The sequence below is a fragment of the Callithrix jacchus genome, chromosome 7 (genome assembly GCF_049354715.1).
Source record: "Callithrix jacchus isolate 240 chromosome 7, calJac240_pri, whole genome shotgun sequence".
NCBI lineage: Eukaryota > Metazoa > Chordata > Mammalia > Primates > Cebidae > Callithrix > Callithrix jacchus.
The window spans coordinates 77369407-77396472 of NC_133508.1; the positions used below are offsets into that span (position 1 = coordinate 77369407).

Below are 27066 nucleotides of genomic sequence, written 5' to 3' on the forward strand. Positions count from 1 at the left end.
GTAGCTCAGGCCTATAATCCCAACACTTTGGGAGGCTGAGGCATGAGGATCACTTGAGGCCAGAAGTTTGAGACCAGCCTGGGCAGCATAGTGAGACCTTGTCTTTGCAAAAAAAAAAAAAAAAAAAAAAAAAATTGAAAGATTGAAAAATTAGCCAGGCATGTTGGAATGCCCCTGTAGTTCCAGCTACTTGGGAGGCTAAGGTGGGAGGATGGCTTGAGTGCAGGAGTTTGAGGCTGTAATGAGCAGTGATTGAGCCACTGTACTCCACCCCAGGTGACAGAGTGAAACCTTTTCTCTAAATAGACAAACATATAAAATCAGAGTCAGCTGGACCTGTCCCCACTACCTCCCAGAGTCTGAGGCCTCTGCTCACCCCTTTTCACCCATCTGCTCTCTCCCCTCCATGTGCCCAGTGTCAGAACATAGCTCCTGAGCTGCCACCTGACCCAGGCTAGCTCTCCTTGGCCACCCTACCGACCTCTCACCCAGCATGCCCCAAACCTGCTCCTCTTCCTGGGTGGGTCTCTATTTCAGGCAGTGGCACTATTATCCACTTTGTCACCCAAGCCATGGGAGTCATCCTGGACTCAGACCAGGAAGGCTTTCAGTCCTACCTCCTGAACTGCTCCAGGCTGTTCCGTATCTCCCCACCCGTTCCCCAGAGCTAGTTTCCCTGCCCGTGCCTCTGCCCCTCCAGGGAATTCTCCACACGGGCTGGCAGAACTGGCATGCTAAAGCAGAGTAATTGGACCGGGAACAGCAGCTCATGCCTGTAGTCCCAGCACTTTGGAAGGCCAAGGCAGGCAGATCACTTGAGTTTGAGACCAGCTTGGGTAACACAGTGAGACCCCCACCTTTTTAAAAAATAAAGATAAAAAGAAATAAACTAGAGTCATTGATGTGCCTGCCCCCCAGTGTCCCAGTGCACAATCTCTGCTAGGGATGCAGGGCTCTTCAAAGTACACCCCAGCCTCCTTCTCAAGGCTAATCTCTTCTCTATCTTCTAATACCATGGCACCCTGAACCCCATCCTCCATCTCCTTTCTACCTGGTCCCTGTTTCTGTTACTTGGAGGTAGGGGAGGCTGGGAGGCTCAGCAGAGGGTGTTTGTGGCCCAAACTAGGTGTCCTAGTGCTGGACAAGGGGATAGCAAAGAGATGGAGGGGGGCCTGGGAAAGAGTCCCTGCTCCAACAGGACAGTCCCTCTGAGCCCCCTACCCCAACAGGATTCTCAAGTTCCTGGTGGCCAAAAGGAAATTCAAGGAGACACTGCGACCATACGACGTGAAGGACGTCATTGAGCAGTACTCAGCAGGCCACCTGGACATGCTGGGCAGGATCAAGAGCCTGCAAACTCGGTGGGTGCACTGGGCCTGATGGGAGGCAGGGGCAGGGAGGCAACAACCCCAGCCCTGTATGAGGTCTGAGGGCCAACCCCTGAGCAACCCCCAAGGGCTCACTGATGCAGCTGAGTTTCTAGCCTGAGAAGGTCCCTGGCTTGCAGCACCGGCCTGAGGCCACACCCAGCACCCATCTCAAGGCTGAAAAACAACCGAAGCATAGTTTCTCTGTGAGGTGGGTCCTCTGCTGAAGCCCTATTGACTGGTATGCCTTGGGGGGCTTTGTTTAGAATAACTGTTTCCTTTTCCTAAAATAATCAGCCTAAAATAATTACTGATCTACCATCTCCCAAGAGAATAAGCAAATTGTCCTCACTGCCCACCTCTCGCCTCTGGAATCCTCCCACATCTCTCCGCTAGACTCAGCATTAGGAAGACTCCTCACCCCAAGACACACATCCCCTACACCTTGCCCTTCTCCTCTTCTGGCCTGCATTTTCACTGCCCACTCATTCATGTATTCACTTGAGAAATAGTCTGTGGGCATTTACTACTTGCCAGCCTGTGGGGATATGGCAGAAAGCCCAGCAGAGTTCCCACCCTCATGGAGCGTTCATTCTAGTGAACGGAGAACAAGTGATAAATAAGTAAAACTAGAATATGTCAGACGGCGATAAATACTAAGGAGGAAGATAAAGGTTAGGCTGTTACAGTTTGCAATTTTAAATAGATGAGAAGGCTCTAGAGGGAACAGCAAGTGCAAAGGACTTGAGAGGAGCAGGTGGCTGGAGTGTTGGCTTCAGCACAGCAGGGAGCCTGGTGTGGCTGCACTGGAATGAGAGGCAGCAGGTGAGGTCAGAGGGCTGACAGCACTCAGAGACTGTAAAGCCCTGTAGCCACTGCAAAGACGTTGGTGTTCATCCAGGATGAGCTGCAGGCATTGGAGGGTTTTGTGCAAAGAACTGATAAGATCTGAATTGTCTTTTAAAAGGATCACCCTGGGTGCTGTGTTGAGGATGGGCTTAGGGGAGTGAGGGTAGACACAGGTAGACCGATGAGGAACCTGCTTCAGACTTCCACACATGAGACAGTGGGGACTTAGAACAGAGTGGCAGCTGCAGAGGTGGGACAGGTGGTCAGATTCTAGATATATTTTGTAGGCAACCTTGACAGGTTTTCTGATGGGGTGTTAAGACAAAGAATAGAGTCAAGGATGAAGCTAAGTTTTTTGGCTTGAGCAAGAGAAAAAATCAAGTTGCCATTTGTTGACATGAAGAAGGCAATGAACGGAGCAAGTTTGGGTCAGGAGATTTGGGAGGTGCCGGCTTTGTGATGCCTTATCAGACATTCAAGTGGAGTGTTGATCTGGCAGTTGGATAGAGAAATGTGGAGTGCAGAGGAGAGGTACAGCATGGGGATGAAGATTTGGTGTCAAAAGTGTAGAGGAATTAAAAATTATGGATCTGAAGACATCACCTAGTGAGTGGAGTAAATAAAGAATAGAGGTCCCAGGAGTGAGCCTTGGATCCTGCAATGTTTCCAGGTTGCAAAGACTGAGGAGGAAGTAGCAAAGGGGACGGTGAAGGAGAGGTCAGGGAGATAGGAAAAGAACTGGGAGAGGGCAATGTTTCAAATGGAAGAACGGGTGATCAGATATGTTGAGTGCTGCTAGTGAGTCAAGTGAAATGAGGACGGGAGTTGGTCAATGGATTTAGCAAAATCTATTGGCCCACAGGCATGGGGTCATTTGGGAGCTTGACAACAGTAGTTTTGGTGAAATGGCAGGGGCAAAAGCCTGATTGGAACAGGTTGAACAGAGACAGGGAGGAGAGGAATTGGAGGTAGAGGACAGAGACAACGCTTTCAAGAATTTTGCTGCAAAGGAGAGCAAAAAATAAGGTGAGATCAGTTTTAGCTTGTCCACTCACCTTAAGTCACATTCCCACGTGTCTCCACTCCTACCATCCTCTTTTCCCTTTCCCTCAATCCATTTTTTTTTTTTAAATTGAGACAGTGTCTCACTCTGTCGCCCAGGCTGGAGTGCAGTGGTGCAATCACAGAGCACTGCAGCCTTGCTCTCCCCAGCCCAAGTGATCTTCCGGCCTCAGCCTCCTGACCACAGGCATGAACTACCATGTCCAGCTAACTTAAAAAAATATATTTTCGTAGAAAAGAGGGCTTGCTATGTTGCCAAATCTGTCTCGAATTCCTGGGCTCAAGTGATACCTTCCTCCCTAGCCTCCCCAAATGCTGGGATTACAGGCACGTGCCACTGTGCCAAGCCTCCCAGTCTGCCATTTCCATGCCTCTTCCACCAGGTGGTTGTTTTACTTGTCAGTTTTGTGTATGGTGCCTTTGCTTGGCCAATGGAGAACCCCCAGAGCACTGGCCAGTCCCTTCATCCCCAGCTCGGCCTCCATCTGGCAGGGCAATGGCCCCCTCCCTCAGATTGCCTGTCCCCTCCCCCAACATGCCTTCTTCATCAGGCAACCTAGAATTCTTGCGGAAGGGAGGGGCGGCGTGTGTCCGGGCCCTCTAATGGTTGCCTTACCCATAGGGTGGACCAAATTGTGGGTCGGGGGCCCGGGGACCGGAAGGCCAGGGAGAAGGGCGACAAAGGGCCCTCTGACGCGGAGACGGTGGATGAAATCAGCATGATGGGACGCGTGGTCAAGGTGGAGAAGCAGGTGAGTGTAGGGTGGGGTGGTGGAGCTGGGGGCCACTGTGACTCAATTGTTTGCAGCCTTGACCTTGCCTCAGGTAGGGTGCGTTTCCCACAGCCACAGCCCAAGCGTTCCGGGGAAGGCCTGAGAGCCCTCTGCCCTGCCCAAGCCCCGGCACCCTCCACCAGACCATCCAATAAACCCGCCCTCTCCTGCTAAACTCCGTCTCCAGGCTGCATAAGCCCTCCCATAAGCCCGCCCATAAGCCTCAGATAAGCCTACCCCTCTTCCCCCTACTCCATTTAACCCCACCTCTCAGTTGTCAGAGTAACTCGTGGACTATCCCCACCGATCACAACTAACCATCCCCAGGGTTATGCACCCTTGCCCAGCTTCGTCCCTCCCTCCAGCCAAGCTCCACCTTTCCAAGCGTGATTAGGGCTTCCCAGATAAGCCCCGCCCACTCCACCAGCCAGGCACCGCCCCGAGACCCAAGCCCCGCCCCGGACACGCCCCTTCCCGCCCAGACCCCGCTTCCAGGTCCAGCCTTGCCCCGCCCCCAGGTGCAGTCCATCGAGCACAAGCTGGACCTGTTGTTGGGCTTCTATTCGCGCTGCCTGCGCTCTGGCACCTCGGCCAGCCTGGGCACCGTGCAAATGCCGCTATTCGACCCCGACATCACCTCCGACTACCACAGCCCTGTGGACCACGAGGACATCTCTGTCTCCGCACAAACGCTCAGCATCTCCCGCTCGGTCAGCACCAACATGGACTGAGGGACTTCTCAGGGGCAGGGCAGCACACGGCCAGCCCGGCGGCTCGGCGCTCCGACCGCGCTCTGAGGCCTCCGGACTCCTCTCTTACTTGAACTCACTCCTCGCGGGGAGAGAGGCCACACGCAGTATTGAGCTGCCTGGGTGGGCGTGGTACCTGCTGTGGGTGCCAGCGCCCCTTCGCCACCTCAGGAGCATGAGATGCCAGGCCTCACAGAGGACAGCAGCAGCGGCTGTCCCGCGGCCTCTGGGCCCCCCAGTGCCCTGCCCACTCCATCAAGGCCTGATGTAGCCCACCTGGCAGGGGCACAGCCCTGGGAGTGGGAGTGGGCGCTGGGGCCCTGGGCCCTGACCCAGCTTCCAGCTATGCAAGGTGAGGTCTTTGGCCCACCCTTCGGACACAGCAGGGAAGCCCTCCCGCCAAGTCCCCGCCCCACTTGGGGATGGGCCAAGGTGCCCCCACAGGTACCCACAAAGCACAGGACCCTGCCACAAGGCAGGTGGGCACCATATATGCAAACCATGTTAAATATGCAACGTTGGGAACCCCCATGGGGTCTCTCTGCCCCTCCCCCATTGGGAGCTGGGCCCCCAGCAGTAGCTGGTCTCAGGCTGCTTGGCCACTACCCTGTCGCCATTCTTTGGCTTCTGACTCTTTCCCCTCAGCATGGGGCCTGTTTCTCCCCTGCCCTCTTCTAAGGGCAGTGCCTGGGCCTGTCTTCCCATTTGCAAGTGTCAGCTCCCAGGGGCTCCCTCCTCCTGCTGGATGGCCACTCCCCCGCTTGGCCCTCCAGACACCTCTCATAGTCAGCACAAGTTTCTGTATCCTCCCCAAAACTTCCAGACAGTGCTTCGCGGACAATCGCGCAAACATGGCCTTTTAGTTTCTCCGGACAGGAAAAAAGCCTCTCACACTCACACACGCAATAATGTGACACACTTGGAGATGTAAGGCAGAGCCACTCCTGGGCCTCTATAGCAGATGCCAGTGAACTGGCTTTGCAGGGTGATGTCCACTAAGAGGAAGCCCCAACTCTATCTGGGCAGGAGAGGGAGCTTTGAGGTAACCCCAGAGCTCTCCAGATCTCACCCAGACCTTTACCTACTCCCCTCCTTCAAGAAGTTCTCTTCCTTTCTGGTCCGGGAGCCCTAACCCACTGCCTCTGCCAGTCCCTGAGGGCCCTCCATGTCTACACAGCACAACTCAAGCCCAGGCCTGACACCTCTGGAGAGACCGCAGGCCCACTTCTAGCCAGGCCTGTGCCTTCCTAGTCACTCTAACTCCCAGAGAGAATAAGAATGCATCTAACAGCGATGCCAACCATGTGTCCAGCTTTCACATGCACTGTCCCCCCCTCTCCATACCCTACTTCTCCACTTCAGTTGGCAGCCCCACATCTGAGCATAAGCCCCCATCCCCTCTAGGACCACTTTCGTATCCCCACCCCTTTGCTCCTCTTCTGCAAAGCCAGTGCAGGTGGCAGGAAGGTGAGGGGTAGTGGACCAATGGCAACCCTCTGCGGGGTACTGGGGAACAAGGGGCCGAGGCCACGCTGCCTGCCTCTTGTGCTGGGGACCTGCATACGCCAGCGCCAGGGCTTGTGCTGGATCTTGCTCAGTCCATGGTGCCCAGCCTCTGCCCCAACCTGCCCTCTGCATGTGACCATCATGCCCTGGATAGAGCCTATCCTGGCTCACCTCACCTGCACTGCACTGTCCCCAGAGAGCCACCCCTCCACCCACTCAGAGAAAGCTGTGGAGAGGGCCAGGAGAATGGGATTACCCTGTGACCAAAGGAGACATGGAAAGAAGCCCTCCCTCCTTCCACGATCGAGGTTACCCCATCAGCCTGGTTCTCAGATATGCAAGTACCTCACTTTGTTAACTTATTAACTTATTGGTTTCATTAAAGTTTTCAATAGGAGGTGATTGTTCTTGGTTTTGTTCAGTGGCTGTGAGGTGAGGCTCCAGGTTTAGGGGTGGGGACAAGGAGATTTGGATTAGTCAGGACTCTTTATTGTATACAACAAAAACCCAACCCCATATGGCTTAAACAAACAAAAGGCCGAGTATGGTGGCTTATGCAAGTAATCCCAGCACTTTGGGAGGCCGAAGTGAGTGGATCACGAGGTTAGGAGCTCAAGACTAGACTGGCTAAGATGGTGAAACCTTGTCTCTACTAAAAATACAAAAAAATAGCCGGGCATGGTGGTTCATGCCTATAATCCGAGCTACTCGGGAGGCTGAGATGGAGAATTGCTTAAACCTGGGAGGCAGAGGTTGCACTGTGCTGAGGTCGCACCACTGCACTCCAGCCTGGGCGACAGAGTGAGACTCCATCTCAAACAAACAAACAAAAAGAAACTTACTGGCCCAGAGAACTAAGAAGTCCAGGGAACAGATTTGGTTTCATACACAGTGAGATCTAGGTGCTTAAACATGTCAGGACTCTGTTTCCTGTAAGCCTTCCTTTCAGGCAGGCTGACCTTTCATGATGATCTCCGTAAAAAGTGAGCACCATGTTCCTAATAGTTCGCATCAGTCAAGATCAAGTCAGGAAGGCAGAAACAACACTAAGTTTTTCAGCAAACAGAAGTTACTTTAGGTAATGGGTTGCACTGATGCAGGAGGGCTAAAAGAACAAAAAGAATTTTCTTTTTTTATTATTTTTTTATTTTTTAAAGATGGGGTTTCACCATGATGGTCAAGGCTGGTCTTGAACTCCTGACCTCAGGTGATCCGCCCACCTCGGCCTCCCAAAGTGCTAGGATTACAGGCGTGAGCCACCGCGCCCAGCTGAACAAAAAGAATTTTCTGTAGGAGATTCTGAGACAGCCTAGAGAAAATAACTGCAGGAAGCAGTTCCCACTCCTGGAGCTGCAGGAGTGTAGGAAACAGGTTGTGGAGAGGCAGCCCAGCAGAGTTGGGGCTCAGAGATCTGAAAAGGAGGTACTCCCTGGCTGGTGGTAGCACCTCTCAGGGTATACAGTGAGGCTTGTCTGGGAGTGTAGGAAAAAAGCTGAAGTCTGGGATCAACTGTTGCAACCTGGCTGTTGCTGATAAGGATAGGAAGCAAAGGAAGAGAGAAGTCTCCTTCTCCTGCCTTCCAATCTTCCCCTAGTGCCCCTTATTCTGAAAGCTAGGGAGCAAATGAGTATGTGGTTTGCAGAGCCCCAGCCCCAGTATCACGGACTTAGAAGGCTGCACTTAGAACTGAAAGACAGTAACATGGGCATGGGTCACCCCTTTGGACAGGCAGTATCCACAAACATCAATCCGCCATACTTAAACCGTCATATAACGGCAGTAGCTTCCACCTAGTGAAATGAAACTATCCTTTATACAAATGAAGGCACTCTAGTCCCTCCCCCTAAAACACAACATCCCATGGTCCAACAGTTGCATGCATCTGTAGGGGTTAGTCACTGAATCCCTGTCTGGGTTAAGTAGTCCTCTAATTCAGATACAATTCCACCTACAACTAAACACATACAATGTTTCAACAAAATATGCGAGAAAAGAGGAGGGAGGAAAAAGTCATATGTACAGTGCACACACACACATACACACACACATACGCACACACACACATACGCACACACACATACACACAAACAAAAGGCCGCGCACACACACACACACACACACACACATATACATACGCACACACACACACTCACATGCACACACACCAAGCAAGGAAGGAAATATGCATAGCTGCAACAGACCTCTTTCTGGTGTCTGGTCACAGTACCATGGTTGGTATGAATAATGTCCTTCTCCCACTGCTTCTCCATGTTCCCTTTGTCCTCAGCCAACACCTCAGCTTTTTGGAGAGCTTGATATGGTGGAGTAACCCAAATCATCATTCCTAAAGGGTCTGAATCCTCAGGGGTCCTGCATGGGTGGGAAAGCTTTTCATTGAATTTTACTGTCATGCATGGAAGTACTTATTAGAGAAAGGCCTTAGAGAATCCCCTGGGTTCCAGAGTTAGTCCCCCTTGCCCTGTTGTGTGGCAGCAAGGTGGTGAGTGCCAATTTCCCCTTGGCAAGGAAGATCAGTCATGCAGCCAGCATATTAACCCTTTGTTTTGCCTGTTGGTTTAGTGGCATGAGGAACCCAACGGCCCAGTTGAAGTTTAAACTTCCAGTGTAATGAAAACTGTGTTGCCTCCCTTCCCTTGAAAATTAAGACCTCCAAACTAGCAGAGCTCAATGCTACAGGGACCCAGAGGCAGAAGTTTTGTGAGTGGGCGGAATGGGCTGAATAATAGCCATCCAAATACAGCAAGTTCTAATCTCTGGGACTTGGCAAGTGTTATAAGGAAAAGGGGCCTTTGCAGATGTGATTAAAATTAAGGATCATGACATAGGGAGAGTATCTGAGACTATCTGGTGGGTCCTAAATCCAGTGACAAATGTCTTTTTAAGAGAGAGGCGGCCAGGCACAGTGGCTTACGCCTGTAATCCCAGCACTTTGGGAGGCCGAGACATGTGCATCATCTGAGGTCGGGAGTTTAAGATCAGGCTGACCAGCAAGGAGAAGCCTCATCTCTACTAAAAATACAAAATTAGTTGGTCATGGTGGCGCACGCCTGTAATCCCAGCTATTCAGGAGGCTGAGGCAGAAGAATCACTTGAACCTGGGAGGCAGAGGTTACGGTGAGCCAAAATTGCACCATTGCACGCCAGCCTGGGCAACAAGAGTAAAATTCTGTCTAAAAAAAAAAAGAGAGAGAGAGAGGCAGAGAGGCAGAGGGAGATGAAATCACACAGAAAAGGAGAAGGTGATATGAGGATGAAAGCAGAATCTAGAGAGATGCCACTGCAAGCCAAGGAATGCCAGCAGCCACAAGAAACTGGAAGAGTCCAGGAATGGATTCTTGCCTAGAGCTCTGAAGGGAACACAGCCCTGCACACACCTCGATATGGGCTCAGTGAAACTGATGTTGAACTTCTGGCCTCCAGACTGTGAGAGAATACATTTCTGTTGTTTTAAGCAACCAGGTTTGTAGTACTTTGTTATGGTACCCATAGGAAACTAATATGGTGGGTTATTTGGGGTCATAGTGAGAGAATCCACTTTCACCAGCTCCCTTGGATTCCTGGCTGTCAATGAGGATAAACCATGCCTGCTCTGTGATGGAAAGGGTCCAGTGGAATCGGCCTGGCTCTAAGTGGCTAGGGCGACCCCTGTAGAGGGACGACGTTTTAAGTATTTAGCATTTGTCTTGGCTGGTGGCAGGTTGGACATACAGTGGCATTAGTCAGATCAGCCTTGATGAGTTAAGTTCATATTGCTGAACCCATAAATAGTCTCCATTCTGGCCACTATGACCACATCGTACATGAACATACAGAGAAAGTGCTAGAGGGACTGGCGAGAGAGGCTGGCTGACACTGACGTTCATCCAATGTGCCATCTCATCCATCTAATTATCAAGAGCTGCCTCTGCCATGGATGACTTCGGGTGAGATTTTACTTGGAATACAAATATCTTTTTATTCTGTGTCATTTCAGAAAGTCCATCTACTAGTCTCTCCCAGTTTCTCTTACGCCAGTCCTCCAGTTCTGTGCTTTCCGAGTCCCTGACTATCCAGCCAAACCATTAGCCACTGCCCGTAAATCAGTGCAGATCCATACTTCCTGTCATCTCTCAATCCGGCAGAATGGAAAACCAAATGTACAGAAGAATGGATAGGATGGAGCCAGGCCTGGGAACTGGGGTGGTGGCGGTGGTGGTGATGTCCCAGGAAAAAGCACAGCATGTGACAGGGTCCAGAGGCACCAGGGAGTGTGGTGCATGAAAGGAATAGAAAGAAATCCCTGTGGCTGGGCCCGGAGAGCAAGGGAGAGAGGGGTGCAAGATGGGACTTTAGAATTGGGGGTCAAGGTTTGCAGGATTTCCTAAGTCATTCCAAAGAGATGGGACTTAACCATGATGGCAGTGGAAAGACAATAAAAGATTTTTCTCAGGGAGCACGCTGGGGTAGATTTGTATTTTAGCAAGTGTTTTTCCTGGGATGGAAGATGTGTTTCAGGGAGCAAGTGTGGGTGTGGGAAGAGCAGGTAGGAGACTGTTGCAGTAACCCGAGCAGGAGGTGCTGGTAACCTGAACAAGTCCCCTGGCATTTCACTAATTGAGTTAAATGTCTGTTGAGCACCTGCTGTATGCCAGACCCTGGCTCAGCACAATATACAGGATGAACAGACACAGGAGAACAAGTTAGAGCCCTGAGGTCATCCAGCCCCTGGTGGAAACAGATGCAGAATTAACCAATGCGCAAGGTACTGTTTATCTTCGAAGTTTGCCTGGCTCAGCAAGGAGAGTTTGCAGGTGGCTCTGGGAGTCCCCAAACTGTCTTCAAATACGGCCTTGACAGCAGATACAATTTTAGCTTGGTGTGTCATTTATCTATTGCTTTGTAACAATTTATTTTAAAACTTAATGGTTTAGGCCAGATGTGCTGGCTCATGCCTATAATTCCAGCACTTTGGGAGGCAGGTGGATCACCTGAGGCCAGGAGTTTGAGACCAGCCTGGTCAACATGGTGAAACCCCATCTCCTAAAAAATACAAAAATTAGCTGGGTGTGGTGGTGTGCGCCTGTAGTCCCAGCCACTGGGGAGGCTGAGGCAGAGAATTGTTTGAACCTGGGAGGTGGAGGTTGCAGTGAGCCAAGATTATGTCATTGCACTGCAGCCTGGGCAACAGAGCAAGACTCAAACAAACAAACAAAACACCTTAATGATTTAAAATAACAACTATTTTATTTTATTTACTCTTGATTCTGTTGGTCAGCAATTTGGGCTGAACTCAGAGGAACAGTTCTGCTAGTCTCGCCTGGGCTCACTAATGTGCTTGCAATCATCTGGCATCCATAGGGGTAGGTAGCCCAAGAGGGCCTTCCCCACGTGTCTGGAATCTGGTGTGAGTTGGTCTGCAGGCAGGATGGCTCGTCTGTGTTCCATGGAGCTTCTCATCCTCCAGTAGATTAGCCTGGGCTCCTTCATATGGCAAGAGGGCAAAAGCAGAAGCCATCAGGCCTCTGGAGGCCTGGGCTCAGAAGCTGTACCAAGGGGCTCAGCTCACTTAGATGGGTACTTTGAATATGTTGTGATGTTTACACTCTTGCAAATTAAAAAATAAAAAAAACCCATGCAGTTATTTCTCTATTTAGATACTCTATTTTATGTACTTTTTTTTTTTTTAAAGTAGAGACGGGGTTTCACCATGTTGGCCAGGCTAGTCTTGAACTCCCGACCTCAGGTGATCCTCCCGCCTTGGCTTCCCAAAGTGCTGGGATTACAGGCATGAGCCACTGCGCCCGGCCATATTTCATGTACTTTTGACAGCTCCAATTGTTAAAACAGTTTCGTTTTCCCTCTGAGAAGTTGAGGGGCACATCTTCCCCTACCACCCACTTCTGTGTATGGCAGGACTGTGATAGCTGCTACCATGGCGTGTTGGTCTGTGTGGGCTGGTGTGGCAAATATTGTGGACTGGGAGGTCTAAATAACAAAAATGCATGATCACAGGGTCAAAGTTCTGGAGGCTAGGAATGCAAGACCAAGGTATCAGCAGGGTTGGCTTCATTCTGAGGCCTCGCTCCTTTAATTGTAGAGGCTGCCTTCTTCTGGTATCTTTACATAATTATCTCTTTTCTCCGTGTACACAGGTCTGAGGTCTCTCTCTGTGTCCTAGTCATCTCCTCCTCCTCCTGTTCTTCTTCTTTGTGTTTCTATTTTTCTCTTTTTTCAAGTTTCATTTTTGATTTGGGGGTACATGTGCGGGTTTGTTACAAAAGTATATTGCATGATTCTGAGGTTTGGGATGCGACGGAACCCATCACCCAGGTAGTCAGCACAGAACCCAAGAAGTATGGATCTTCAACCCTTGATCCCCTCCTTCCCTCTCCCTTCTTGTGGTCTCCAGTTCAATTGTTGCTATCTTTATGTCTATGTGTAACTAATGTCTAGTTCCCATTTATAAATGACAACATGTAGTATTTGGTTTTCTGTTTCTGCATTAGTTGGTTTAGGATCATGGTCTTCAGCTGCTCATGTTGCTTCAAAGGACATGATCTCATCCCGATCTTTTTTATGGCTGCGTAGTATTCCATGGTGTATATGCACCACATTTTCTTTATCCAGTCCACCATCGATGGACACGTAGGTTGATTCCATGTATTTGCTATTGTGAAGAGTCCTACAATGAACATACAGATGCATTTGTTTTTTTGATAGAATGATTTATTTTCTTTCAGGTATATGCCTAGTAATGAGATTGCTGGGTGCCATGGTTGTTTTATATTTAGTTCTCTGAGAAATCTCCAAATTGCTTAACTAATTTACATTCCCACCAAGAATGTATAATCATTCCCTTTCCTCTGTAACCCTGCCAACATTGGTTATTATTTGACTTTTTAATAATGGCCATTCTGACTAGTGTGAAATGGTATCTCATGATAGTTTACATTTGCATTTCTGTGATGATTAGTGATGATTGATGGTGAGCATTTTTTCATGTTTTTTGGACATTAGTATGTCTTCTTTTGAGAAGTGTCTGTTCATATCCTTTGCTCACTTTTTTTTTTTAAGATGGAGTCTCCCTCTGTCACCCAGGTTGGAGTGCAGTGGCGCCATCTCTGCTCACTGCAACCTCCGCCTCCCGGATTTAAGCAATTCTCTACCTCGGTCTCCTGAGAATTGCGGGTGCCCACCACCAAACCTGGCTAATTTTTGTATTTTTAGTAGAGACAGAGTTTCACATCTTGGCCAGGCTGTTCTTGAACTCCTGACCTCGTGATCCATCCACCTTGGCCTCCCAAAGTGCTGAGATTACAGGCGTGAGCTACTGAGCCCAGCCCCTTTGCTCACTTTTTAATGGGGTTGGTGTTTGCTTGATGTGTTTATTGCCTCTTTTCATAAGGATACCAGTAATATTGGATTAGTGCTCACCCTAACAAATCCATTTTAACTCAATTACCTCTTTAAAGGCCCTATCTCCAAATGCAATCACACTTGGAGGTACTGAGAGTTAGGGCTTCAGCATATGAATTTGGGAGGGGCACAATTCAGCCAATGATACCTGGAGTGAGGGTTTCACCCGCCAACCTGACCCACTTTCTGTTGTAAATGCACAGGGGCTGAGAATCACTCTGGGGTTTGCCTCATCCCAACTGGCAGAGGTGGACAGAGGTATAGACATCATGGAACCAAGTGATTTGAAAATCCTTTTTTGGAAGGCCCAGGAACCTTTGCTACAACATAACCTACTTGGAATCTGAATATATAAAATATAATCAGTGCAACCAAAAATGGGGACCTCCCAGAGGTGGTCTCGATTCTCCCCTTGCATACACATTGAGCACGTGCCTAGCACTTTCCTGCGGGCAAAATATATCATCAGATCTGTCTCCATGATGCATTCTTTATGTAACTATTGTAGTAGATTGTATTTGTCTGAAAGTCTTCCTTTCTTCCTTGCCATTGCCATGGTTACCCTTGCATGGTGTGTACTTGCCTATCTGTCTTACAGTAGGTTTCCTAGAAACTGATTCTGAGACAGAGAGTGGTGTGCAGAAGCTTTCTGGGGGAGTGTGCTCAGGAGATTCATCTATAAGGAAGGCAGGAGGTAGGATTAGGCAGGAGAGGTTGATTTACTATGTGATGCCAACTGAGGTAGCTGCTGATCCTCAGGAGCCCTGGAACTCATCTATCCCTGAAGAGTTGTGCAGAAATGAAGGAAGAAGGCTGACCTTTGTTTTCCTTCAAAGGAAACCATCAGCCAGTTATCAGCGAATCATGGCCATGACTTGGGTGATGCAGTTCCCTCACCCAAGGCCAAGTGCAATTCCCAGTGAGTGACACCGTTGTGAGCCAGCAGCAGATTCCCAGCAGGCTTTGAAGGGTGGATCTGGGTGGAGCCCCATTGCGTCCACTCTACCACCCCACTGACTTTGGGCTTGGCTGTGGGATTTATTTTGGCCAATCAAAGGTAGATAGGAAGGACAGTATGCTGTTTTCAGGCAGAGGCCACAGAGTTGTGGCAAGTTCTTCCACCTCGAGAGCCTCGGATAGCCGTTGTTTCTTCATCCTGGGTCCGGATGCAGCCATGTGGAGCAGACCTGACCTAGACTCAGTTAAGAGTCCAGCCTGGCCCAGCCAGCATCTGCTGAACTGCAGTTGACTTGGAGACTTAGCAGTGTGAAAGAATCCTTGATTTTGTAGGCCACTGAGACTGGGGTTTGTTTTCTTCATGGCATGATCACAGCAAGACCCAGCTAAGATAGCTAGTAAGGTGGATTTTACTGGAAGTGATGTCGTAGAAAATTTACATTACGGTACATCACAGAAGATTTAAAAAATCCTCCTTAAGGCTGGGCGTGAAAATCCCAGAAGTTTGGGAGGTCAAGGTGGCAGATCAGGTCGGGAGTTTGAGACCAGCCTGGCCAACACAGTGATACCCTGTCTTTACTAAAAATACAAAAATTAGTTGGGCGTGGTGGTGGGCACCTATAATCCCAGCTACTCGGGAGGCTGAGGCAGGAGAATCGATTGAACCTGGGAGGCGGAGGTTGCAGTGAGCAGAGATCACGACACTCACTGCACTGCAGCCTGGGTGACAAAGCTAGATTCCATCTCAAAAAAAAAAAAAAAAAAAAATCCTCCTTAAAACATCTTTGTTTTTGTCCCAAAGGGCTTCTCTGGGCACTAGGCATGTCCTCTTCTCTTTCTTTTTTCCCAAACAGGCTCTAAAATGAGTGGGAGACCCGAAGGATTTCCTGGAAGAGGTGGGAAGATTGCTGTTAGACAGATTCCCTGGCAGGAAGGTCTGAGGCCTGAGACCCAAGCTGCCCTGCCTGCCCAGAACTCTGATGGGGTCTGCCCTTACTTCCCACTCTCTCCTGCCAGACTTCCCCTAAATCCTCTCCTGGACCCCACGATCTCTCTCCTTCCCCTGGTGTGACTTCAGCTCCTGGAAGGCACAAAACACATCTGTGGCCAGTTCACAGTGGCCCACACCTGTAAATCTCAACATTTTGGGAGGCCGAGGAGGGTGGATTGCTTGATCCCAGGAGTTCAATGTTGTAGTGAGCTATGATCACGCCACTACACTCCAACCTAGGAGACAGAGTGAGACTCTGTCTCTAAAGAAGAAGAGATACACATCTGCTGGGGTCATCACTGTCCCCAGAGCAAGGCTGGGCACACAGGTGATTCACATATGCTGGCTGGAAGGGAGGGAAGCAGGGTCACCTGGGATGCATCATCTCCCACTGAGAACACTCCCAGTCCCTGTTATGTGTCCCCATAGCCACAAGGTGTCAGTAAAGACCTTGGCTTGGAGTTGTCTGGTGCCAGAAAACAGGCTGGACTTTTGGGGCCAGGACACCTCACCTGAAGGTGCTTAGTTAGGCTCAGCGCGTCTGAAAATGAGAGAAGAAGTAGGTGCGGCAGAGCTGAGCAGTTGACACCAGGGAACTCCAGGACTTGTCTCAGGGAGTAAGGAGCTGTGTTCGCTGCCCTTCAATTCGACAATTGTTTGTTCATTTCTAGTACATGCCAAGTACTATTCTGGATGCCAAGGTCATAGCAGCTCACTCACAAAGTCCCTGCTCACGTGGAGTAGACAGCAGATTACTGTCTAGACAGAAAACAAACAAAAGCAAGATAATTTCAGGGGGTAAGTGCCAGGGAGACAATAACATGGAAATGGAATAGTGGCCGTGTTGCGGCTGGGTGTCTTTCGGGAAGATGGTCAGAGAAGCTCAAAGAGAAACCAAAAGCCTTCATAAAAAGTCAGCCAAGGCTCCCAAGGGAACACTGGTCCCACAGTCTCATTTTGAAGATGGGGAAACTGAGGCCCAGGAAGCCGAGGCAGAGACCAGAGCTGAGCCCGAGTCTCTTGACCCCCAAACCTGTGACTGGATGGCTTCCTCTGCTCATCCTCTCACATCCTTAACCTCCCCCATGTCCTCTTAAGGGGGAGGAGCAGACACAGGGGTGCTCTCAGAACGTGGGCTTTAAACAGGGACCAGGGGAGTGAAGTGCGGCAAACACCACGAAACCACACAGCAATGGTAAAGAAGCTCCACAAAATTCAGATTTTTCCCATGCTACAACTCTGTTTTTTTTTTTCAAAAGTATTATGCATCAAATTCTTTTTCTGAAGTTTGGTTTTGGTGCCTCTGCTTTGCCCGTTTGAGGGTTATGACCCTGGGAGAGTCATGTGTGACCCTCGGTTCCCTCGCCTGCAAAATCTGAACCCAACTTTCCTGACTCCAACGGCACTGTTCTGTGCAGTCCTTGTAAAGTCCACAGGCACCCCTCCCCATGGCTGCGCTTGTCTTGTCCCCCTCTCTGCTTCTGGGTCCATCCCCGCTTGCTCACTCCAGCCTCGAGTCTGTCCACAGGAACATCCGATACAAGCAAGCGCGCTTGTTAGAAACTCACCGTGATATCATGAGGTGGTTTGGGGTTTGTCCTCTTCCCCAACAGGCCAACCAGGAAGCAGGCTTGTGTGTGTGAGAGGGATTGCTCAAGGCTGCACAGCCAGTAAGTGACAGAGCCAGGATTTGAACAGAAAGCTCCATTTACTTTTCTCTACTAAAACCTTCCATCCAAAATGGCAACAACAACAACAAAAAACCCCAAAGCTTTGGTGTTTGGGGACCTAAGCTTCATTTCCCTGAAAATACACTGAAGTGCAACGTGTATTTGGTGTTGGTCCTGTGTTGGCCCAGGTGGCATCCCTTGGTGTGGTGCTGCCACCTGCCGAGAAAAGGCAGGTATTGCATCCCATCTCAAGCAGGTGCTGTCCAGGCAGAACCCAAGGGTAGAGACACTTTCAACGCTTTAAGTCCAGTAAAAAGTGCAGCAAAGAAGCCCCAGATGAGTCACTTGACCCATGGAAACACTAAGGTCCAAAAAGATCCTTTAAAAAATTCATCTACCTTTTTTGACCCAATTTCCTCTTTTCGCATTTCCCACTGACCATGGCATCTTGACTTCTGCCTCTCCACTCCCCTGAAATTGCCCTGGCAAAGTGCCTTGACTTTCTGATTGTCCAGTTGAATCGCCTCTTTTTAGTCCTCACTTTACCTGACTTTTCGGCAGCACTAGGAACCCCTGACCACACCCTCCTTTGGGAAACATCTCCCTGGGATTTCAGGACACCTTTCTGCTGTTTCTCTCCCACCTCCCCAGCTGCTCCTTCTCGGTCTCTGTCCAAGGTTCTGTCCTTGGCCACCTTCTTTTATCACTTGGCATCATCATTCCTCTGGCAACCATGGATGTGCTAATACTTCCCAAACAAACTTATTGTCAGTCCAGACCTAATTCCTGAGCTCCGAACCCATTTACCTGGCCCTGTTCCTCCTAGACGCCCACCTTGGATGGCCCAAGGTGTCCATCCTGATCTGTCCTGCTCCCTATAGCCTACTCTTCCTGCTAGGACTCACCTCATGAAAGAGTCACTCTGTCCCCCAAGCCACAGCCCTGGGAATCGTTTTCTGCTCCTTTCCTGTAGCCTCCACATCAGTAGGTCACTACTGTTACTGCAGGATCCACTCCCATCTTCTTCCTCAGTAGCAGAACTTCTAACTTCTACTTAGACACGTGGCCACCCAGCATAAAGCCTGCGTTTCTGAGCCTCTCTTATGGTTAGGGGTGGATAACTTCCAGAAAGTATACTTCTCCTCTTTTCTCCTTTTTTTCTGGCTGGAATGTTGATACGGTAGCTCAAGCAGCCTTTTTGAATCATGAGGTCTAACCCACGAATGACAAAGCAACAAGGTGGTGGGGCCTGAATGCTGACACTATGGATAACCACTCACCTGGTTCTTTTTATTTAAGCTCCTGTTGTTCTGTCACTCAAAGCCATGTGCTTAATCCTAAGTAATCAAGACACAGTCATTCATTCAGCAAAAGAATATCGATTTATGCTAGACATTGCATTCCATGCTTTCTCGGGTTCTCCATTTCTCCCACATGCCCTTCTCAAACCCATTCTATTCACCACAGCCAGACTGACATTTCCAAAACACACACCCAACTCTGTTTCCACTCTGCTCATGTAGTCCAATATCTCACCATTACTAACAGGATATATTCAAGCTCCTGAGCCTGCCACTAAGGGTCACCCCCTTTGACCCTTGCCTACTCCAAGCACACTGCTTGCCCCGCTGACCATCCACCTTACACACTAACCACCCTGGACTTATTGCCTAGAAAAGCCTTATTCATTCATGTCACTTGGTGTTTGCAGACATTGTCACCTCCCTTGGAATTTCCTTCTTTCACATGCTCACGTTCAGATTTTACCCCATCTTTCCCACTATGTGAGTACCTAGTATGTGTCATGAACTATGGTCAGTGTTTTCACAGCAGCAACTCATGGGTAATGCCCCTTACAATCCCCATTTTACAGGCAAGGAAACTGAGACTCAAAGAAGGGAAGTGGGTTGCCACAGATGGACATTGATAGTGATGACTGACTGCGACCAGGTTCACTAGATCTAAACAGTTTTTTTTTTTTTTTTTGAGACAGTCGCGCTCTACCACCCAGGATGGAGTACAGTGGTGCGACCTCGGCTCACTGCAACCTCTGCCTCCAGGATTCAAGCAATTCTTGAGGCTCAGCCTCCCGAGTAGCTGGGACTATGCGTCACCACATCCAGCTATTTTTTGTATTTCTAGTAGAGACGGGGTTTCACCATGTTAACTAGGCTGGTCTCGAACTCCTGACCTCAGGCGATCTGCCTATCTTGGCCTCCCAAAGGGTTGGGATTACAGGTGTGAGCCATTGTGCCCGGCCAACAATTCTCTTTATGTAGAACTCTGGTCTCTGATATCTTCCCCACCTGCACCAAGTATTCTGGGGCACAGGAGACTTGAGTTCTTCTCTCAGCGGAGCCACTGGTTATCATCAGCAAGGTGGCAGAGGCTGCTGGTTATCTACCGAAGTTCACTTCCCCTCTCCCAAAGTAAGTTACTGATAAACACATGATCGCCAGGTAGAAACCATATTTCCCAGCCTGCCTTACAGCAAAATGTAGTCATGTAATTAAATTCTTGTCAAGAAAATCTGAGAAGTGAATGTGTCACTGGGCCTTAGAAGACTGGGTGTGCCCACCCCCTCACTCTCATCTTCCTGAGAACCAGACATGACCCAGCTTCCACTCTGTAGAAAAAGAAGAGAAAAAGAAGCCAACTTGGACTTTGAGTAGACATCTTGGCCCATGAGGTTGGAGTCATGAAAAGCAGAGCAACAAGAAGCAAAAGTAATCTGGGTCTAAATGACTGAGTGGAACCAGAAAGAAGTCTTTTCTGCTCTACAAGCCACTTTAATATTTTTCTGGGCCAGGTACAGTGGCTCATGCCAGTAATCCCAGCACTTTGGGAGGCCCAGGGAGGGTGATCATTTGAGCCCAAGAGTTTGAGATCAGCCTGGGTGACATAGTGGGGCTCCATTTTTATAAAAATTTCAAAGTTAACCGGGTGTGGTGGTGTGTGCCTGTAGTCTCAGCTACTCAGGAGGCTGAGGCAGGAGGATTGCTTGAGCCCAAGGAATTCAAGGCTGCAGTGAGCTGTGATTGTGCCACTGCACTCCAGAGGGAGGCTCTGTCTTAAACAAAACAAAACAAAAACGATTTTTCTTGTTCTCTTTGTTATAGCAGCTAACACTTAAATATCTCTTACTGTGTGTAACGTAATGTTAAATGTTTTAACTCAGTGAATTACTAGCTGTGCCGTAGCAGGCAAGTCACTTCACCTCTGTGAGCCTCAGTTCCCTCATCTGTATCACCTGGAATAACAATGCGCTAACTTAGATTACTGCAAGTCGGGTGAGATACTATGAGTCAGTACTGAATTCCCTAACAAGCAGACAGCTCATGTGTTTAAGGTACTGGCAGCAAATGTGAAAGACTTTGATGTGAAGAAGAAAAAGGGGAGGAGGAGGAGATAAAGCATAGCTATTGCAAAATAGTCACAGAAAAATCTGGGACTTCCTTACACTAATTTTACAGCTTAATAGTATTTTATTTTGAATCATATACAGGGCAACAGGCAAACATACCCAAATTACATGAGCTATAAATGAAGGAGAGGTGGTTTCCCAAAGGAATTTTGGGGAAACCTTTTATCAAGAGAAGGGTGACTAAATCCTGGAAGGCATAAATAGCCCACACCCACTTCTGCCCTTGGGTCTTTCTCTGCTGGCTGAAGAGCTCCGTCCTTCAGCCAATTGCGTGGGACACGATTTGAAGTCCTCCCTCCCTACCCTGGACCCCTTCTCTGGATGTGCTAACAGCTACTGTTGGCTCAGCACTGCTGTGCCAAGTTGGAAACAGTGATCGCTATTGGGAACTTATTGCATGCCAGCACTGTGCTAAGCACCTCAGCCAATAGCCCGTTTAATCCCATCTGTTGAGTGTGTAAGTATTGGAACATATTTTAGCTTAGAAACAAAAACAGAGGCTAACAGTGGTAAAGTGGCTTTGCCAAATGTCATGTATGTAGCTTGGAGCCAGATTCAAACCCAGAAGGGTCTGAAAGATTCAAACTAGCAGCAGGGACTGAAAGACAAGCCTGGGTCTGATGCCAAGTCTCTCAGGCCCTGCTGCTAGCCTGCCTGTGTTGCTGTCTCAGGAGGGGCCAAAGCACCACTCCACAGACATCTCTGAGGATAGCCAGACCACCCCTGTCCTTCATATAAATCCAGAAGCTTGGCCAGGCACAGTGGCTCCTGCCTGTAATCCCAGCACTTTGGGAGGCCAAGGCGAGCAGATCACTTGAGCCCAGGAGTTTGAGACCAGTCTGGGAAACATGGCAAAAGCCCCCCGCTACACTAAAACAGGGAGCTGAGTACAGGGCCCAGTGAAGTCTGTGTGAGATCCAAGTTCCCAGGTTTTTTTGAGACAGAGTTTCACTCTTGTCACCCAGGCCAGAGTGCAATGGCGCCATCGTGGCTCACTGCAACCTCTGCCTTCTGGGTTCAAGCAATTCTCCTGCCTCAACCTCCTGAGTAGCTGGGATTACAGGTGTCTGACACCATGCCTGGCTAATTTTTGTATTTTTAGTAGAGACGGGGTTTCACTATGTTGGCCAGGCTGGTCCTAACCTCAAGTGATCCATCCACCTCTGCCTCCCAAAGTGCTGGGATTACACATGGGAGCCACTCCGCCTGGCTGGGGGTTGTTCTTATCGGCAGAGTGGCAGAGGGTACACACCCATGAACATCAAGTCCGGGCATCTCCGTGAAGCAGAAGTGTGGCCAGAGACAGAGCAGGGAGTCCACAGCCCATTAGAGGGTGGTCTCCAGCGGGATTCATTCCTATGCCTCTTCCCACGGAGAAGCTCAGGCTTAGCGCTTTGCCATAAAATGGGCACATCAGGCAGCAGACTGTCCTAGCCCGAGAGAGGGTGTGAGTCAATCATTTTGTTTCAAACATATTGTTTTTAGTCAAAATAAATATACGCTTAAGGCAAAAATAATTTTCAAACAATGTAAAAAGTGTAGAGGAAAAAGAGAGATCCCCCCAAGAGTGTTCAAAGGTGCACATGATTCCATGATATCACATACATGTTACCTACATATACATAATACGCATCTTTTTCTATATAAATAAGATTATAATATTTTATTTTTATTTATTTTAATTATTTATTTTATTTTTATTTTTTTTTAAGATGGAGTTTTGCTCTTGTTGCCCAGGCTGGAGTACAATGTTGCTATCTCAGTTCACTCCAACCTCCACCTCCCAGGTTCAAGCCACTCTCCTGCGTCAGCCTCCCGAGTAGCTGGGATCACAGGCACCCGCCACCATGCCTGGCTAATTTTGTATTTTAAATAGAGATGGGGTTTCACCACGTTGGCCAGGCTGGTTTCAAACTCCTGAAACCAGCCTGATCCACCTGCCTTAGCCTCCCAAAGTGCTGGGATTACAGGCATGAGCCATCACTCACAGTCTATTTTTATTTTTAAAAGTTTATGTTGAAAATTTGTTTTACCAGCCTTAGCATTAACTACACCTCATACATAAAAAATGAAATTTTTAATTTAAAATTTATTAACATTTTTCTGGACTCAAGTGATCCTCCTGCCTCAGCCTCCCAAAGTGCTGGGATTTCAGGCGTGAGCCACCGTGCCTGGCACAGCACTTCCTAATGCCCTCTGAGCCACACATGGGTGGAGGTGTGGACAGTGGTGAACCTTATAGTCTGGTGGAGAAGGACCCCTCAGCAACTCTGATACACAAGCTAATAGGCCTTTGGATGTGGAAAACGCCCCATGGAAGGCATTTCAGGCTGAGGAAACGGAACAGGCAAAGGAACAGAGGCTTGGCGGCATGAGGGGCATTGTGCATGAGGAGCCTGGGGTGGCTGGTGTGGAGGGTGGGAGGGCACCCAGAGGCTGGCTGGGGTGGGGCTCTGTCCTCCTCGTTCCTGTGGCCATATTTCCCAGCCACAGCAACACCTGAGCAGCTCATGGGGCAGGCACTTAACATCACCTTGGTTCATTCTCACAAGAAACCTGTGGTGTCTCCATTTGACAGATGAGGGGACTGCACTCAGAGTAGCTTTCTTTATTTCTTCTGTCCATCAGGGCATACTCATGCCCAGTCCCCCAACCTGTGTGTCCTCCGCAAGCTCACCCACACCCTACCCTTTTATCAGTACCAGACCTCAGGGCTGTCCAGACCCTGAGCTGCTCAGCAGTGCCTCCTCAGAACCCTCAACATGGGACCCTATGTTTCACGCTCCAGGCTGGCCAGATCTCAAGTCCCAAAGTATATGCAGGTGTCCTTGTCCCAGACCAGCTGCAGGGTGAGGGCCATGGCTGCTCACCCTCAAACCCACTTTGGCCAAGCAGCACTGCCTCACTTGCAGTGTGCTCTCAGAAACCAGCCTCATATGAATGTTTGCACACACATTCTTTCGATGTTGGAATTATTCTCCCCATTGGATGGAAGAAGAAATTGAGGACTAAGGAGGCTGAGTAACTTCCTCTGCAACTCGCGGCCTCAGAGTGGCAGGCCGGATCAGGGACTCTGCTCTTATCCCAGCCAGGCTCAGGTCCTTGGCTGGATCAGCTGGGGAGGGGACAGGCCTCAGATAGGGTGGGGTGGACATGCTTACCTCACATCTTACTGGGGTGTGACTTGGAGTAATTCACTCCGTGTCCTAGTTTTCTGACCTCTGGAATGGGGATAAACTACCTAGATGTGCTCTTTACAGGGTTGGGCAGTGATTACAGGAGACTGGAAAAGAAAGGGCACCCACGGGGCACTCCCCGTCAGTTTCCACCATGCCTGCACACAGTAGGCACCCTGTAAGCACTTATTTGATCTTATAGTTGGCACTAATCTTGACCCAGCACTTCTAACAACAGGGTGGCATGAAGAGTTAGGCCAGGATGGATTAAGGAATTCAAGAGGATTACTTAGTAATCAGCTAAACCACTTAAGCTGCCTGGGAAAAGGCTAGGATCAGCCTGTTCATTAATTTATTCAATAAATGACTGTTGACCTGGAATGATGATGATGATGATGATGATGACGACGACGATAGTGATGGCAGTGCTCAGCTATTGAGAATCTACGGTGTGTGGGGTATTTTATATAGAGTCTCATCATGTCAGCCCTATAAGGTTGATATATTCAAGTTGTGTTGTTGTTCTGTAATAGGGAAGGTGCTAGTCGGGTCTGAAACTAAGGCGAGGCAAAAGAGATACCCAGGGCACACATTTAAGGAGGACCCTGCTGTTGGGGACCAGAATCCCCACCCTAGTGCTTGTGGTGAACACTATGTGCTGCCCAGTGTCCCCTTCTATGAAATCACTGCCCTAGGCTGACACTGTGGCTCTCATCCTGTAACTCCATCACTTTGGGAGGCCCAAGGCAGGCAGATCTCTTGAGGCCAGGAGCTGGAGACCAGCCTGGACAACATGGTGAAACCCCATCTCTACTAAAAATACAAAAGTTAGCTGGGCCTGGTGGCGCATACCTGTAATCCCAGCTACTTGGGAGGCTGAACCCAGGAGACCGAGGTTGCAGTGAGCAGAGATCGCACCACTGCACTCCAGCCTGTGCAACAGAGCAATACTCTGTGAAAGAAAAGAAAAGAAAAGAAAAGAAAGAGAAAGAAAGAAAGATAGATAGAAAAAGAAAGAAAGAAAAGAAAGAAAGGAAGGAAGGAAGGAAAAAGGAGAGGGAGGGAAAGAAAAAAAGAAAGAAAGAGAAAAGAGAAAAAAAGGAATAATTACTGTAGCCCCCAGGAGTGCTATTGGTAGGCAGCCATCCCCTGGCAGCTCCTCCAGGGATGGGCTCACCTGGGGATAGCTGCCTTGCCCAGTCACGTCACTTCCCTGGGCAGCTCACATCCAATGACTGATGGAGGCAGGAGTATAAAAGATTAAAATGGCCCAACTCAGGCCAAGGCTGAAGGGCCCTTCTAGCTCCAGAGCTCTCAACAGGGCTGGCCAAGGCTCTTGCCAGGCCTGCTTTGTAGCTTCCTAGCTTGCTTCTGCTTCTGTCCCCTCCCTTCCGCAGGTGCTGATGCTGAAGGCACTCCCTAATCCACCCCTTGCTAGCTGCATGTCATCTCAGAGTCTGCTTCCTGGGAAATCCAACCTGCAACAGTATCACTGATGGAGTAACTCCTTTCTAGCTAAAACACAGCCTTCCTAAGATTCTAATACAAAGGCATCTCCAAAGGTATCACTACAAACCACACTGCTCTCAATACTTTACCTGCATTTGCTTGTTTAATCTCCACAGCAGTTCTATAGGGTAGTACTATTAGCATTCCCGTTTTATAGCTAGGTTCAAGGGAAGTTATACTTTTCTTGAAAGAAAAAAAAAATCCCACAAATGGCAGCTTGTTGATAAAATCCAGTCAACCAAAAGATCATTCAAAATAAAGACTATCAGCCTGGAAACTTTCATATGGATAGAAAAGAAAAAAGGATGGAAAAATGTCTGTATCATGACTCGGTTCCCAACCCTGAGGAAACCTGATTCCTGACCCCAAAGACCAGCTGAGTTATAAGAGTGAAATCCACAGGACCAAAGAGGCAACAGTTGCTTTAGGAGGCAGCCCCAGGGGAGAGGTGAGAGACACCCTGTTGGCACCACGGGAAGCTTGTGTGATTCTCTTAGGAGAGCCAAGACTTGGGAGGTGTAGTGACTTGCTTGAGGTCAGGCAGCTAATAAGAGTTGCTTCTGGGCCAGTCGCGGTAGCTTATGTCTGTAATCCCAGCACTTTTGGAGGCTGAGGCATGCAGATCACCTGAGGTCGGGAGTCCAAGACCAGCCTGACCAACTTGGAGAAACCCCATATCTACTAAAAATACAAAATTAATTGAGTGTGGTGGCACATGCCTGTAATCCCAGCAACTCAGGAGGCTGAGTCAGGAGAATAGCTTGAACCCAGGAGGTAGAGGTTGTGGTGAGCCAAGATTGTGCCACTGCCCTTCAGCCTGGGCAGACGACAAGCCCATTGATCTCCCCACTGCCTCTACCCGTACTCTCTCTTCCCCTGGTCGGGAATGGTAGGGTCAGAAGTCTCCAACAGGAGCAGTGGCTCACACCTGTAGTCCCAGCACTTTGGGAGCCCAAGGTGGGCAGATCATCTGCGGTTGGGAGCTCAAGACCAGCCTGATCAACATGGAGAAACCCCATCTCTACTAAGAAAAATTACAAAATCAGCCAGGCATGATGGTGCATGCCTGTAATCCCAGTTGCTTGGGAAGCTCAGGCAGAAGAATTGCTTGAACCCGGGAGGCAGAGGTTGCAGTAAGATGAGATTGGGCCATTGCACTCCAGTCTGGGCAACAAGAGCAAAACTCCATCTCGGAAAAAGAAAAAAAAGAAGTCTCCAAACAGTGTCAGGAACTTGGGGATCCAGGCGGTGGGCTGCCCCAGCCTCATTTTCTCCCCTGTCCCTCTGTCTGCTGTCCAACTTGTCAGCAGTCTCTTTTGGAGGGATGAAGGAGGGAAGAGCTCAGCGGATGGACTCCCTCCTCTGCTTCCCCCTTAACTCTGGAAAGAGGCAGGTGTTGGGGTTTTCGTTGTAATCCCCACCACATGGAGAGCACTTTGGAGTTTACCAACTGCTTATCAACCCATCTCTGAATTTGTTCCTTACTAATTGAGAGGTTTATTGCTTTGTAATGTAGCAGGGCAGGGATATTTGTCCCATTTTACTGCTGTGGAAGCTAAGGCCCAGAGAGACGGGAATCAGGGCAGTGTCCAGGTCAGGGCCAAACCCTCCTGTCCT

At 49.2% G+C, this 27066-nt stretch overlaps 1 protein-coding gene across 8 annotated transcripts in view; it reads left to right on the forward strand.

The window, feature by feature from the left end:
• KCNQ4 (potassium voltage-gated channel subfamily Q member 4) overlaps positions 1–6703 on the forward strand; it is a 58291-nt gene extending 51588 nt beyond the window's left edge. For 4 of the 8 annotated variants that reach the window (XM_035251016.3, XM_035251017.3, XM_035251019.3 and 1 more), the window contains 3 exons: positions 1230–1361; positions 3901–4030; positions 4534–6703. In XM_035251016.3, the coding sequence (XP_035106907.1) occupies positions 1230–1361; positions 3901–4030; positions 4534–4782 (511 nt within the window). In that variant the 3' untranslated portion in view covers positions 4783–6703. The remainder of the gene's footprint in view (positions 1–1229; positions 1362–3900; positions 4031–4533) is intronic. The other 4 variants (XM_035251018.3, XM_078331386.1, XM_035251021.3 and 1 more) reach the window with 3 other exon arrangements.
• Positions 6704–27066: the final 20363 nt, after the last annotated feature.